This window comes from Gossypium hirsutum, chromosome A09 (genome assembly GCF_007990345.1).
Source record: "Gossypium hirsutum isolate 1008001.06 chromosome A09, Gossypium_hirsutum_v2.1, whole genome shotgun sequence".
In the NCBI taxonomy this organism is placed as follows: Eukaryota; Viridiplantae; Streptophyta; class Magnoliopsida; order Malvales; family Malvaceae; genus Gossypium; species Gossypium hirsutum.
In genome coordinates this window covers 62,888,698-62,904,097 of record NC_053432.1, presented here as the reverse complement: position 1 = coordinate 62,904,097, position 15,400 = coordinate 62,888,698, and the positions used below count along the sequence as shown (strand labels likewise).

The following is a 15,400-nucleotide window of genomic DNA, read 5'->3' as shown; positions in this document are numbered from 1 at the left end:
TGGAAGGCCTAATGTACAAAAAGAAATAGATTTATTTACTGAGTCTTAGTTTAATTGACATCGATATTATTGTTAGTACAGAAGGATATGAGTTCGAGTGCACTAAAGCATATTATCCTCTTATTTAAGAATTAGAGAGGGGCTATAAATAGTTCTAGACATTGTATCAAAAAGAGCAGATATAATAATAACCTATAATGAGATTAATGTTAAAAAAAAATACGCATGGAAATAGATAGTATAGATCCTTTTTTGAGATCAAATTTCGTTATTAGTTAAGTAAGTACTATAATTTGATTAATTTTAAGATTTGTATTTTTCAAATTTTGAAATTTCAATCCTAACCGAAACAATAATAGTTAAATCTATTAAGTCAAATTATGTTACGAGTATCTCATTATGCATAAGTTGTGGATTTAATCTTTATTCTCCAATTTGATCATAATAAGTCCTATACTTTTTCAAATTTTAAATTTCATTCTTATCTTAAACAATAGCCGTTAAACCCATTTACTAAAACAAAGTGACTTATTATGAGTATTATGCAAAAACAATAAGTTAACATAATATTACACATGTGCTAATATATTTGACACATAAGATTTTGGGAATAGCTGAATTTAACAGCTAATGTTCGGTTATGACTAAAATTTCAAGTTTTAAAAAGTATAATAACTAAAAATAAGTATAAATACTAAATCCTCATCCTATGCAAAATACAGAGACTAATAGCATTATTTAACTTTTTTAATACTGTTGGGCAAACATTGAAGCATGCAAAAATTTTGCCGAAACCTACACCGGCCTACAAGAACCTAAAACAAAAGGAAAAAAACAGGTAAACTCAATGCACACTGTTCAATATATACGTATATATGTGTGTAAATGCTTTGCATAATTAAACACTTGATTAATCGAAGGGAGAAGTGAAATGGGTTCCGAAACTCCGATTCAACTTCCGGTGATAGATTTTTCGAATCAAAACCTCAAGCCAGGATCTTTAGAATGGAATTCAGTGAAAACCCAAGTTCGTCAAGCACTCGAAGAGTATGGTTGCTTCGAGGCATCGTACGATAAGGCTTCGTCGGAGCTCCGGAAAGCAGTATTCGAAAGCTTGAAAGAACTTTTCGAGTTACCGTTAGAAACCAAAATGAAGAATGTATCGGAGAATCCCTCTCATGCCTATATTGCACCCCATCCTAATGCACCACTTTATGAAAGCATAGGGATTGAAGATCCAGACATTGGTGAAAATGTTGAGTCCCTCGCTAATAGCTTTTGGCCCCATGGAAACACAAGTTTCAGGTTCGTTTTTCGATTTAAATCTGTAGTTACGGATGTGATTTTAGTTGTTTTATCATAGCTATAGACACAACACATGTTTTATGGTTTTATCTCTATGAATTTATTGTAAGTCACGGTTGTGAGTTTAACCATTACATACCGCTAAAACATTCCAAACGGTGACATAGCGTAGCATAAAAAAGAATTAGGGTTTATTAAGAATTTTCAAAAAAATTAGGGATCTAATTAAAATATTTAAAAGTTTTGAGGAAATTAATGAGAATTTTTTAAAAACTTAGAAGGTTTAATTAAAAATTTTAAAACTTTTATATCGTTTAATGAAATTTTTTAAAAATTTGAGGTCCTAAGTAAAAAATTTTGAAAGGGTTAATGACAATTTTTCAAATTCTTGGCCCCCTGGGGCTCCTCTTACATTCCGCCTCTAGTGACAAATATCGATGATTTAGATAATATAACAATTATAGTATTGCATTTAAATCTATGATCAGTAATTAAAGAATGTTATATATATAGATTTATAGGATTGATGGTAGAGCAACTGTCAGAGTTGGATCAGGTGGTAAGGAGGATGATATTGGAAAGTTTTGGGATCGAAAAATACATGGAAGAACACATGAATTCATCTAATTATCTTTTGAGGGCCATGAAATACAAACCACCAAATACAAGTGAGAAAAAGCTAGGGTCAAGAGATCACACTGATAAGAACATAGTCACTGTTTTATCCCAAGGCATTCAAGGATTGGAAATTCAACTCAAAAATGGTGAATGGATAACTGCTAAACCCCATTCTTTAACTGTCTTCATTGGGGATTCTCTCTTTGTAAGTTCTTTTTTTCTTTTCTTTTCTTTTTTTTTATTTTTTTGAATCACTTTAATATAAAAATCAGATGATAATGGAGTGGGATGGAGGCAGTTGGTATGATCTTGTTTGTTCAGTAATGGATCTTGGGACTAAGTTTTGGAGATTAATTAAAAAAAATTTAATAATTTTTTTTTAAAAAATTTGTGGTTTAATGAAAATTTTCAAAAATTTGAGGGGTAAATTAAAATGTTCAACAAATTTCAAAAGAAAATTGAAATTTTCCAAAAATTTTGGCCTCCCTTACCTCCATTACGGTCCACCCTAGTTTTATTCTTGTCTCACCTTATTATGAAGGTATAATTGAAAATATTTGGAGGGACCGGAATTAAATTATATATTTTTATAAGAGCTAAAATGTAATTTTATTATTGTATTAGTTAATATCTTTATAATTTTTTAAATGATTGAATCAAACTTTATCATTTTATTGAATCAAACTTTATCATTTTCGGAGTGACCAAAGTGCAATTTTACCATGTATAAATTTATATTTTTATATAGTTTAGAGGGTAAAACCTACAATTTTCCCATTTAAGGGCCGTTGCCTGTCTGCCTTAACACCACCCCTGCTTGAAAATCATCACCAACTCTGAAGATTTGTGTAACGAGTTAATGTTGATGCAGGCATGGTTAAATGGTAGGTTACACGCTCCGTATCATCGAGTGATGATGAAGGGAAACGACCCGCGATACTCGTTCGGATTATTTTCGAACCCCAAAAAAGGGTATATAATAAAGGCACCAGAAGAGTTGGTTGATGAAGAACATCCATTGATGTTTAAGCCCTTTGATTTCCATGATTTTTTGAGATTTTTCCACTCTGATGCTGCTCGTAAATCTCAATCTGCCTTCCACACTTTTTGTGCTCTCCACTCTTAACACTTGACTTATTGTTACCTTTTTCAGAAACCTTTTCTTTTTCATGTTATGTGGGTGGAATAAATTATGATTAAATTTATATATATATACTTTTAATTTAATGAGGATTTTTTTTTTGATATAATAATTTTATGGGTTAGACTAAAATGTGGTATTTAAGCTTGACTACAAGTTCAGAATTTAATATTCATTAACATCTATTTTCAAATTCAAATTCGATTAGGTTTGTATCAATTTTTTTACTCAAGTTTGAACTTAAACTCGAACTCTACTAAATAATTAATCTTAGGATTAACATATATATTAAGAGCAATAATTTAATTTAATAATATAAAAATATGAAAATCTCGATAAAACTCACAAGTCATTCGAGTCGAATATTATTAAATTTGAATTCGGCTAGATTGATAATTGCCTAATTAAATTTGAATTTTTTTTTTGAGTCAAATTCGAGTAGGTTACAAGTACCGCATCTCATTTGCACCCCTAGCAATTCCTAAGGAAGTCAACTTGAAGCTACTATGACAATATGATTCTAGGACCCTCGAGCACTCTCTTGGTGACATGGTTTAATCCAGGCTTGACTTTTATGATGCAACATATCGTCACGACACGGTAAAGTAACCACAATCAACTTCGTTACACTAACAACTATAAATTAGTTTGCTACAGAATGAACTGCAGTGTTGAACCCATGATCGGTGATCAATTCTATAAGGTTTCTAATGCAGAGGACCCATCGAGATGACTATTACAAAGCATATGACTCATTGCTTACTCTAAGATGAACGAAATATTAGCTAAGAAGTGAGGAAGAAAGTAAGCAATACAAAGGTTTTTTCTGGAAGGAACTTAGAATCTAGAAAGAAACGAAGAATAGTATCCTGCAGATACAAACTTGTTAAAACGTAAGACTCGAAAATACTGGAAATTAAAAATAAAAACGCCGTTGCCGGGGATCGAACCCGGGTCGCCCGCGTGACAGGCGGGAATACTCACCACTATACTACAACGACTTGCTTGTTTCTATCATCATAATTACTATTCGAATCTATATTAAAAAAAATTTCTGTTTTTTAAGTTTTGAAGACCATTATCGCATACTTTAAAATCTTGGTTTTTTTTAAATTGATTTTTATAGATTTTATACAATATATAAAAAGATAAAACACCACAAAAATAATATACATTTCTTTGTAAAAGAAATTTTTTTTGTTATTTTTTGATTAAGTTAATATCCAATTAACTCGTAACACCAACTAAATTAAATTACTACTGAAATTAGAACATTTGAGAATTTCAATGTCTTACTCAAATTCAAAAAATAATACTCAAGCTTAATATAAATAATAAATATATGGGATTTCACTCAAGGAAACAGTTTACTGATAATATTTGATAACAATGATAAGGTTTCAGCGACAACGATTAAACAAACAAATAGCACAACAATGTAATAACTTTCTTGAACACTAAAATTACAATCAATCAACCATTTTTTTAAGGAACAAATCAAATGCCAAGAAAACTAAGAAATAACAATGAATTGGAACACCCTTTCTTCCGATGCATGTATATCACAAAACCAAACAAAAACAATATATCGTCCTCGAGAAAGAAAAATCAAAGGGTTTAGGAATTTGTTTATGCAGATCCGAATTCTGAAAACCATTTTTCATGTTTCTCGATATCGGCTTGTGAAACACTTCGCTGGACTTTCGCCAAGGCTTCTTCGAAGTCACACATTGCAACAGGGTCTTTTGAAATCTCATCTTTTGACATGTTCTTGATCTCATCTCGTGTCTTTCCCGCTATTTTTCGTCTCATGCCATTCAAGGAAGCATCGCGACAAACATTTGTGAGATCGTCCCCACTGTATCCCTCTGTTCGACGAGCCACTTCATCAATATCCACATCAGCAGCCACCTGCCAAATTTACTACTAGTATCATCACATAGAACACAACTTACATACATACATACATATACACAGACTTTATTTGGCTCCAAGAGGCAACCAAAAGCTGGATTTTTATTCCATCATATCATATGAATAACTTATAGCTAACATACAAACAAATGAAATGCGGCATAACAAAAGTCACAAAAGCCTCAAAAATAACAAAAGATAATTCATAGATTAATGAAGAGTAAATTACCTCGACTGTTTTTAAATTGATCCGAATAAGCTCCTTACGACTCTCAAAATTAGGCAGAGGAATGTAAATACGCTTTTCCAGTCGCCTCCTACATTGGGCAAAGAAGTACAATGAGAGAACAAGTTTGAACTAGTAACTTGACTGATCCAATCATTGAGAAGAACCAAAAAGACAAAACCTAAACACATCAAACATAAAAAAGACCTACCTGAGAGCCTCATCTATGTCCCATGGGAAGTTAGTTGCAGCCAAAACCATCACAATCTTACGGCTACCATCTTCATTTGTGCCAGTATTATTTACACCATCTACCTGAACAAGAAGTTCGGATTTAACCCTCCTAGATGATTCATGCTCACCAGAAGCCCTAAACGAGAATATTGCAGCAAAGTCAAGTTTCAGAGAACATTTAGCGAAGAATAAATCTGTGGGCACAGAACCAGGACTTCATTTAACGGTATAGAAAAACTAATGCCGTAAAGCAGGAGGGAGAGAAAGTGTGTTCGTTAATGCATAAGTAAAGGAACGAATGAATATCTAGAGAAAAAGGGAGAATGTCTATCAATCATGAATTATCAAGATAACATTAAAATACCAACACATACATGTCCCCCTTCTCCTTTTATGCTAGAGAGAATATGCATACGCATATATGACTTCTAAATGTCAAAAATAAATCAAACCTAACAGCCAAACTCTACAGCAACAGGCAGCAAACTTACCCACGGGCATTGCAAAGAGAGTCAATCTCATCAATAAAAATTGTACTGGGTGCATAAGCTCTTGCAAGATCAAACAAGCACCGAACCATGCGTTCACTCTCCCCACGCCACTTTGAGGCTAAAGTAGCAGAAGAAACATTGAAAAAAGTTGTTCCGCACTCAGTGGCAACTGCTTTAGCCAGGAGCGTTTTGCCAGTTCCAGGAGGGCCAAACATAAGAACACCTTTCCATGGTCTCCTAATTCCCTAAAGACAAAACGATAATATATAACACATCTGGTCTGACAACTCCCATTGATAAACATATTTTGATGTGGTAGGAAAATATGCAGAAAGTTACATCTAATTTTCAAGAATTGTGGAAACAGAACTCTACAAATGACTTTGCCATTTCCCCGAGAAACATATGAATAAAACTTACACTAGATTGCTGTTTTTACATTCCTTTATTGAATGCAAAATCAAACTGATAGATTCATAAGTAACATATTTAGTATTTACAATACGCTGTAATATGTGACAGAAACAAGAAAACATCTGGCACTATGGCAAGACTTAATGGTAATTCAGCTGCAACTATGGCAAGTACCTGAAAATATTCAGGCATCCATAGAGGAAGGACAACAGCTTCCTCTAAAAGCCTTTTTGCTTCAGTCAAACCAGCAACATCATCCCACCGCACTCCGGGAGTGGTTTCTAAGACATCCCTTTCCAGCATTTCAGCTAAATCTGGATCAGGTCCCTCATACTGTGACCTCTTCGACTTTCCATCTTCAGCATCACCATTCTAAAAAAATGCACAAACAAATCAAACACCAAAACTTTGAGAATATCAAACTAAAATAATTTAACTTCAGATTAGCAAAAATATTTTATGTCACCACAAGTATTTAGAATTACATTTCAGATATTAATAGTACATGGGGAAGTGAATGACAAGTGAACTTAAATATGTTAAGAACTTAAGCTTTATATTGAAATTTCCAACTCAAAAGATAGCAGTAAGTCAAATATTAGCATAGATAAGGGTTGGGTCTTTTTTTCCTACTAGAACTTACTGCCGAATCGCCTTTGCTAGGTTTCCCAGAACCAGTACCCTTTTTTCCAGTGGTAGATCCTCTGACCCCCGTGTTAGTTCTACTTGAAGCACCAGCCTTAGCACCACGTCCAGTTGCAGCTGTTCTAGTATTACCTCGACCCGAAATCCCATCTTGGGGAGACTTTCTCATGCCCGCTTGACCACCCCTAGCAGGTCTTCTAGTTGATGTGTCCCGACTTGGAGGCCTCCACACATCAGGATCATCCATTGGAGCACCCGATGAAGTTGGGTACTCATCAAGAGGTTGAAACACAAAAGATGACTTTGCATGAATCGGTGGTGAAGAAGGACGCCGCCCATTTGGAGCTTCCTTAAATGACCTTCTCTCAGCATCCAATTGCTTCACAACTTCTGTCTCCTCAGACAGTGCTTTCTTCACATTCATCCATTTGGATCGAATTAACGGGTCATCAAGTGTGTTTAGATGCCTAAACGCATAACAAAAATGAATAATTTTAGAGCAATAACTCAAAAAAATAGCTAAAAGGCTAATTTCTTTTAATTCAGTAACAAACATATAACAATGCTTATTCTGTTTCATGTTAATTGGGTTTTCCATTTATTTCATGTATAACACTGACATGATGCAACATAAATCATAAAGATAAAATAAAAAAAGTACTCAAAAGAATAAATAAATTATATTACATAGAATTCAAAATTTTGAAAGCGATAAAGAAGTAAAACCCAATAAAATGAAGATTAATATATATATATATAAGTGTTTTGCCATAACAGGCAACATATATAAAAAAAAAACTCAGCTGATTACGTTAACAACTATTTTTCTTAGAATACTTAATATTAAAAAGATATATACATGAATCAAATTATACAAACAGTTTTTCTAGAACTAATCAACAGTCTAAGTATCTAACTAACTTAATTGTGAATCAAATCAATGTACAAAAATTCAAACATTAAGAGCCGAAAGAAGTAAAGGAAAAAGTTTTGCGAATCAAATCACAGAAAACGAAAGCAAAGTAAAAAGAGGAAGGAAAATACTTGTTGATCTGAGCAATGGCGCCATCGAAGAAAATAATTGAAGTGTCGTAGAGGCCTTCAAGAGCGTATTCTCGAGCCAATTTCAAGTGATCTTGTAATCCAGCAAGCGAATTTCCTACCATTTCGAATTCAGCATCAAATCCCCCCAAAAAAATTTCACAAATTCTAGGGTTTTAATTTAAAAAACAAAAAACTTTTGCTTTAAACTTTTTTTTTCTGGCCCTGTTTTCCGTTTAGATTGGTGGAATAGAGTGCCTTGACGGCGACGTTTAAACCGAGGGACGAAATTACGTCTTAGCCCTTGTCGTTTTGGGCTTTTCATTGCTTTTGAAGTTTTAACTTTTAAGCCGTTGCTAACGGTTTACACACATTGAAGCTTTCAATTTTTCGCAGCTGACATGACATTTTTCTTTTAAATTTTGATATTATTTTATTGTTTTTTTCTTTTTCTTTCTTTCTTTTTAGTTATCTCTTTTCTTTTATTTTCTTCTTCTTCTAACCCTGGCTGCTACCGGTTGGAGAGTTCCACCACCGTGCTCCGACGGGCACAAAACCACCACCACGCAATAGGTTTCCACACCCTCTATCCATAATTTGGTTTAGATTTTCCCAAAAAGCAACCAAAACCTACAAAACCCCAAGTAAAGGTTTGAAGTTAAAAACCTCGATTGCCGGCGTCCACCGTTGGATCGCCGCAAGCCCGAGATATATTGTTCTCCTCGACCCCTTCTCTACCTTCACTGTTTGGATTTTTGAATGGAGCTCCGATGCCCAAATAACCTAGAAGCCGCAAAAGATAAGTTCTCTTCTATGTTTTTTTCGCTTTTTATTTTTATCTAATTTTTTGCTTTATTTTTTTCATTCTTCCTCTGCTGCAGAGGCTTTTTGATTTTTTATTTGCTCTTTTCAGTTAGTGGTTTGATGGTTGCCGGTGTATGTGGGGTGGGGATTGCTCGCGATTAGGGTTTTTAGTTCTTCTCCAAGTCGGTCGTGCTTTGATTCTCCGAGCCCTATTTTACTTTCTAGAAAATTCGCTTCTTATTGGAGGATTGCTTGCAAGGCTATTAATTTTAATGAAGACGGAGATGGTGATCACTCAATTCCAAGTGCTTTTTTGATGTATGTTTTCGGCGAAGTGAAGGAATTAATGGAGTTGGTGGGTAGATAAGCAAGCACGGAAGGCAAGAATCGAAATCGACCCCAACGATGAACAAGCCATGAGACGAGCTCTTTCGGTTTTGGACTAAAATGATAATTTATTTAAATTAATTTAAAAGTTTGAGGACTAAAATGATATTTTTTTACAATTGCATGAATTTTACTTTAATTACTGGAAAATCAAATTTTCAATTTTAATAGGAATGATCAAAATGAAGAAATTATATTTTAAAAATTTAAAATAATTTTTTTTTATGGTTGAGGGACTATCTGTTTAGTTTACCTTTTAAGATTTTATTTTAATACAATTAATTTTGTTGTTAGCCCCTGTGTTTTTCTAGAATTTGAGGTTTTATCTTTATACTTTAGAAGTTAAATTTCAATCCTTCTATTTTTTTTTTAAAGTCTTAGTCCAATTATCGTTACTGGTAATTTTTATCAAAACTTAGATAATTTTATTTTTTGTCAATCATATATCGTGTCATATGAGAATAATTTAATCAAGATTTCAAGTTGACAAATATTAAAAAAAACACTTACAATTTTAACAATTGAATTGAATTTTTTAAATAAAAAAGATAAGAGAACTTAATTTTTAACTTATTAAATATATGGACTAAATTTTAAATTTTATCAAATTACTCGAACTAATAATATATTTTAACATTTTTAATACACTAGAATTTGATACACGCTCTTATTTTTAGCAAAACTTAAAGAGTAAATGATGGCACACTAATAAAGTTATATGATAAATATATTCATTACAAATTTTCATAATAAATAAAGCTTTGTTGATAATAAAGTTAAATATTTAAAATTTTATTATAAATATTTTTTTATTGCTTTATAAAAAGATAAAAATATGCTCATAATAATATTATTTATTTTTTTAAAACAAATAGTTCTTTTAATTATTTTTCAACCGAATTGATATCTAGTTAACTCGTAACACAAATTCAATCAAATACTTTATAAATGAACGGCTTATATTAAAATTTTCATTATTTTACTCAACTTAAGACATTCATTTCACACCATTACTGAAATCTAGAAGAAACTTATTTGAAATAACACCAAACTATAAAGAAAGAAAAGGTGGGAGCGAAAAAGAGAGTAAGTTTTACATTTTTAAAGGAAATACAGTAGAGCTTTTCTCTTTTTAGGGTGAGCTTGGATGGACAATTGAGTGCGGTGTGGTGCAGTGTGGTGCGTTTAGCTTACTTTTTGTCTCACACTACAGTATCTAATCTCACTGTCACTGTTATTTTTACATTAACTGTAAGTAAACGCATTACCCATCCAAACTCACCCTTAATCTGAATACTGATTCTTTTTGAATGGTGGGTGATAAGAATCTAATAAACCAAGCGTTCAAGGTAATTAATTCACTGCTCTATTACATATAATCTTGCATGGTTATGTTCTGATTTAATTGGTTTCTTATTATCAAGGTTATTGATTGTTGGTGAATTTTTAAGTTTATACCAAATAATGATTGTTTTACATCTAGCCTTCTGGCCCGGCCCGAAGGTCTTATGAGGGTTTGGACAAAAATATAAGTTTGAAAAATGGGTTTGAGAGAAAAAAATTGTTTAGAAAATGAAACAGGTTTCAGGTAAGTTTTTTTTCTCGGGTCTAGTTTGGCCAAATACCTTAACAAAGTATTGATAACCTATCTGGTATTGATATCATTTTAAGGTTCGATGTTTTGAAAATTAAAGAAAAATTACTTAAGTATCGATACCTTGTATCAAGTATCAATACATTTCTTATTGTATCGATACTCTAAACTTTAATACAGGTTCGAATTTAGCATATATGGTTTGGACTGGGTTTGAACAAAAGTTCAAGGATAAGAAATTAGAAATGAAATTGAAGAAATTAATAAAAGAAAAATAGATGAGGAAAATTTAAATTGAAATGTTGAAATATTAGAAGCTATTGTTAAGGGAAACAAATAAGTGTGTGTTCCTTAATGTCTTAATGTCTTATTAATATTGTTTTTTTTAATGGGATTTAGTATGAGTGAAAGTATAATTGCGTGTGAGTTTGGATGGGCGACACGTTTATTTGTGATTAATATAAAAATAGTACTAACAGTTAAATTAAATACTATTGTTGAGCCCAATTTCTGCCCGGGCCCAATCAAATCAGCCCAAATTAAACACCCCACTAAACCAACCACTAACTCCATCACCCTACTAAACCATCCACTACCTCCATCACCCCCACTAACTCCATCACCCTACTTGTTATAAGTTGTAAAATTTGACTATAAAAGCCATGGAAAAACTATTGTAAGGGGGAGGAATTTTTTAAAGAATACACATACGAAATCAAAGAGAATACAAATCAGATTTTTAAGGTAACTTTTTATATTATTCAATTTTGTTTACTTTGGCGTTCACATTTTTTCTTTACACAAACGAAAGAAGGGAAAAGAGAGGGAGTTTACCTCTGATTTTATTTCCTTTCTGATTTGGCCCTAAAGTTTTTATTTTTAATTCAATTTAACCCCTTTTTTATTTTTGTTATTTTACTGTTAAATTAATTAATTTGAGCTTTATTCTCATTATTTTTATATTTGTTTTTTTTTATTTTCTATTAATTTAATTAATTTGAGTTATGTTTCATATTATTATATTATTTATTATGTAAATATATATATTTTTAAGCGAAGTTAATTATTTTAAATATAAATTTATATTATACATAGACTTATTATATTATTTTTTTATACCATTTTTTATTATCTGTTACCATTTTTATATCAAATTATTATTTACTATTTCTCACTATTACTAATTTAACATTGTTATTCCAATTTTTTTTTTTACTATTATCCCCATATTTAATGTTATCGTCAACATATTTTTTGTTATTATCATCATGTTTTAATATTATTATTAATACTATTAGCACAATGTTTATTACATTATTGTATTTATTATTACTGTTGTTTTATTAATTATTTTTATTAATTACTATTATTATTATTTTTTATTATTTATATATGGTTAGCATTATTCTCATATTATTATTTTCATATTGTCTATTATCATCATTTTTAAAAAAATCTATGTCCTTAATTCATTTATCCATTGATCTTCTCTCAAAATTGTTCAAAATAAAGGCAATGTTCGGTATTTAAAGAATTCGAAGAATCGTGCCCTAACGTACTGGGTTTCGCTTTCTTTGTTTGTCTTGAATATTCGAATATCCTCTTACCAGTTCACTCTAAAAAATTTTCAAAATAAAGGCAATGTTCGGTATTTAAAGAATTCGAAGAATCGTGCCCTAACGTATTGGGTTTTGCTTTCTTTGTTTGTTTTGAATATTCGAATATCCTCTTAAGGCTAAAACGCACGTTTTAAAGGCAAGCTCACAATTGAGGGTAAAAAATGTTGTGTCCTAACGTACTGGATGTAATGTTTTACCTTGAGGTGAGATGGTTTTTAATACACATTTGACTTACCTAAATGTTTTAAAATCCAATAAAAGGAGGATCGCGTTTTGAACTCTGTCCAAATCTTTAATTTTCAACATTAAGACACTAAATAATCAATCAAGTACAAATTTTTGGCGTGTCGAGGGTGCTAATCCTTGCTCGTACGTAACTGACTCCCGAACCGGTTTTCTATTTTCGCAAACCAAAATCGTCGTTTTGAAAATTTTATTTATTTATTTATTAAAAACGACCGTGTTTTGAGGTGATCCAATCACACCCTATTAAAAAAGATTGGTGGCGACTCCAACTTTTCGTTTTCAAAAGTCGATTTCCCGTTTTCAAAAAATAATTTCGAAAACTATAATATAAGACAAAAAATAAATTAAAAATACAATATCGTCCATCCAAACTCATAAATACACTTAACAAGAAGACAATAAATCTTATTCTAATACTTGATTTCAACACGAAGGGAGGTAATTACATCTTATTGATTTATGTTCAGAAATTATGTAGTAAAAATTAAATATTCAAATTAAAATTTTATTTAAATAAAAAACTAAGAGTTAACTTTTAATTATTACAAGAGTTGAACATTGACTGTGAATCCTGTCATAAAATTTAAAAAGTCGATTTAATTAATAATTTCAAATTTTTGAAAATTGAAAAGAAAGATTCATTTTTTTTTCTTTACAGTAAATAGATTAAAGAGAAAGAGTCAAAAGGCTAAGAGCTAAAAAGATTATGTCGTTTCGTCCCACCATGTGCTGTCTAAATCAGGTAATAATTTAATATGTAATAAAAGCTGCAATTTCACATGTTTAATTATTTGTAATAACTTATTCTCATAATTTTTTTTTCATTTAAATTTTCAAATATTACATTCTTATTCAATAAATAAAATTCATTTTTTATGTTGTATTTTTTTAAATTTCAAATAATTACATTATTGGTTAATAATTTAAAATTAAATTAATTAACGTTCTAAATTATTATTTATAATAAAATATTTGTATTTATTCTTTTTGTTACTATAACTTTTTTCCATATTTTATTTGTTTATTATATATTTTTTTAATTTGATGTTGGAGAAAATTAAAAAGAGATTTTGAATATTGTACTGGACCACCCGGCAACAATGCTTGTTACGCCACCCTGGTTTTTGGTACACACTTTTAAAGTAAAATCAATGCGCAATTCAAAATCATGTGCCCGACCCAACTGTCCATATTTATCACCATTTCTCTATTTGAAAAAAAAAATCCTTTAATCTTATAACATAGATCTAATCACTTTATGTAAATCTTGTTATCTTAAGTTTTTAATATGATTTTTTTATTTTAAAATTTTTAATTAATAAGAACTTTTTTTTATAACAATAATTTTTAAAAAAAATGAACATCTGATTAATAAGTCACGATTTAAATTTTTAGTTAGATTTATATTATAATACGAACATATAATAATTTATAGATATATGGATAGATAGTGTTTGGTTCATGGAATATAATATTACTTTTGGTAATAAAATTATATTGTTTGATTGACGAAATATAAGATTATTTAAAAACATATTTTACTAAATCCTCGTTGAAACATGTACTATTTTATTGTACCAAAAATTCTTATGTTTAGGTTACAAATATTACTTTGGGATAAATCTCAAAATTATACATGAATTTTTGATTCAATGTGTAATTGTATACATGAATTTTAATTTGGTGCAATTATACACGTGAAACTCTAATTGTGGTTCAAATGTATACTTAAACTTTAATTTTGATTTAATTATACACATTTGAAGAAATAAATACATCAATTTATTTTTATATTGAATAAATATAATTATTTATGTATGCAATATATAAATATAAAATTATATGAATCAAATAAAATAGTGTAACATATTCAATAATGTATTAAAAAATTATATTTTGGTATTTTTATTACAATAAGTAATTTTATATTTTATAAACAAAAGTCGAATAATAGGATTACAAAAAATACAAAATTACTTAAGGCGTTATTGAGTTTGTTATATTTCTCTATTTGACTCATTCATTTATATGGACGTAAATTTTTTCTATTTTATCAAATGAATACGCAATTTTCTTAATTATCTTCTTCACAAGTTTTGTTGTTGTGTACTACACAAAGGTATAAACTTTATTTTCCGCATTTCTCTAGTAGATTTATTTCATATCCCCTTTCTCGAATAAAAATAAAAAAAACTAGTTTACTTTGTAAAAATAATAAAAAAATATAAATATTTAAATAAATATATTTTTTTATTGTCTTTTGAAAAACAAAACATGCCATTAGGAAGGGCTGAACTTAGGCACATAGTTTTTTTGGGAATGGGGGCTTGTCGAATTCCATGAGCGTCTCTATTTATTATATTTAAGGGTAAATTTGACCAAATGATAAAAAAACAGTAGAACTACAATAAAATTAATATTTCAATATTTTAAGTGGACCTTGATAAACAAAATTTAATCTAATAGACTAATAGTGAGTTTAGATGAACGGCGTGTTTATTTGTGGTTAGTGTAAAAATAGCGATAGCAGTAAGATTAAATACTATAGCGTAAGATAAAAAGTAAGCTAAACGCATTGCACCCCACCGCACATCTAAACCCATCTTAAAGGTTTGAAAAGAATTTAACAAAAGTGTTTTTGAAAAGTATGGTTTAATATTTAAGTTTTTAGCATTGCTATTAAAAATGCTTTTAAGAATTAAAGTATGGTAAAAATATGCA

General features: G+C 30.2%; 2 protein-coding genes and 1 non-coding gene across 3 annotated transcripts; 1 reads left to right on the top strand and 2 right to left on the bottom strand.

Annotated features, from left to right (window-relative positions):
• The first annotated feature begins 803 nt into the window (after positions 1 to 803).
• LOC121206103 (probable 2-oxoglutarate-dependent dioxygenase AOP1.2) lies at positions 804 to 3,150 on the top strand. The gene is made up of 3 exons (XM_041076384.1): positions 804 to 1,305; positions 1,819 to 2,128; positions 2,795 to 3,150. Exons 1-3 carry the CDS (start codon positions 932 to 934, stop codon positions 3,047 to 3,049), a joined length of 939 nt encoding a protein of 312 aa, XP_040932318.1. The 5' UTR covers positions 804 to 931; the 3' UTR covers positions 3,050 to 3,150.
• Positions 3,151 to 3,993: 843 nt separating this feature from the next.
• On the bottom strand, positions 3,994 to 4,065 carry TRNAD-GUC (transfer RNA aspartic acid (anticodon GUC)). Its single transcript has one exon. It is a non-coding gene; the product is annotated as a tRNA-Asp (tRNA).
• A 353-nt stretch (positions 4,066 to 4,418) lies between these two features.
• LOC121206102 (katanin p60 ATPase-containing subunit A1) lies at positions 4,419 to 9,705 on the bottom strand. The gene is made up of 7 exons (XM_041076383.1): positions 8,033 to 9,705; positions 6,987 to 7,455; positions 6,518 to 6,715; positions 5,930 to 6,174; positions 5,416 to 5,574; positions 5,208 to 5,295; positions 4,419 to 4,975 (listed from the first exon to the last, which is right to left on the bottom strand). The coding sequence occupies exons 1-7, from the start codon at positions 8,152 to 8,154 to the stop codon at positions 4,694 to 4,696; spliced, it is 1,563 nt and encodes a 520-aa protein (XP_040932317.1). The 5' UTR covers positions 8,155 to 9,705; the 3' UTR covers positions 4,419 to 4,693.
• Between the last annotated feature and the right edge of the window lie 5,695 nt (positions 9,706 to 15,400).

What these genes read in the sequence shown, in the direction of transcription:
- LOC121206103 (XM_041076384.1), top strand. Translation starts at nt 932, where the DNA reads ATGGGTTCCGAAACTCCGATTCAACTTCCGGTGATAGATTTTTCGAAT. An exon ending in CATGGAAACACAAGTTTCAG is followed by an intron (nt 1,306 to 1,818) that starts GTTCGTTTTTCG and finishes TTATATATATAG; the next exon opens with ATTTATAGGATTGATGGTAG. An exon ending in TCATTGGGGATTCTCTCTTT is followed by an intron (nt 2,129 to 2,794) that starts GTAAGTTCTTTT and finishes ATGTTGATGCAG; the next exon opens with GCATGGTTAAATGGTAGGTT.
- LOC121206102 (XM_041076383.1), bottom strand. Translation starts at nt 8,154, where the DNA reads ATGGTAGGAAATTCGCTTGCTGGATTACAAGATCACTTGAAATTGGCT. An exon ending in GCCATTGCTCAGATCAACAA is followed by an intron (nt 7,456 to 8,032) that starts GTATTTTCCTTC and finishes TTATGCGTTTAG; the next exon opens with GCATCTAAACACACTTGATG. An exon ending in GGATGCCTGAATATTTTCAG is followed by an intron (nt 6,175 to 6,517) that starts GTACTTGCCATA and finishes TTTTGTCTTTAG; the next exon opens with GGAATTAGGAGACCATGGAA.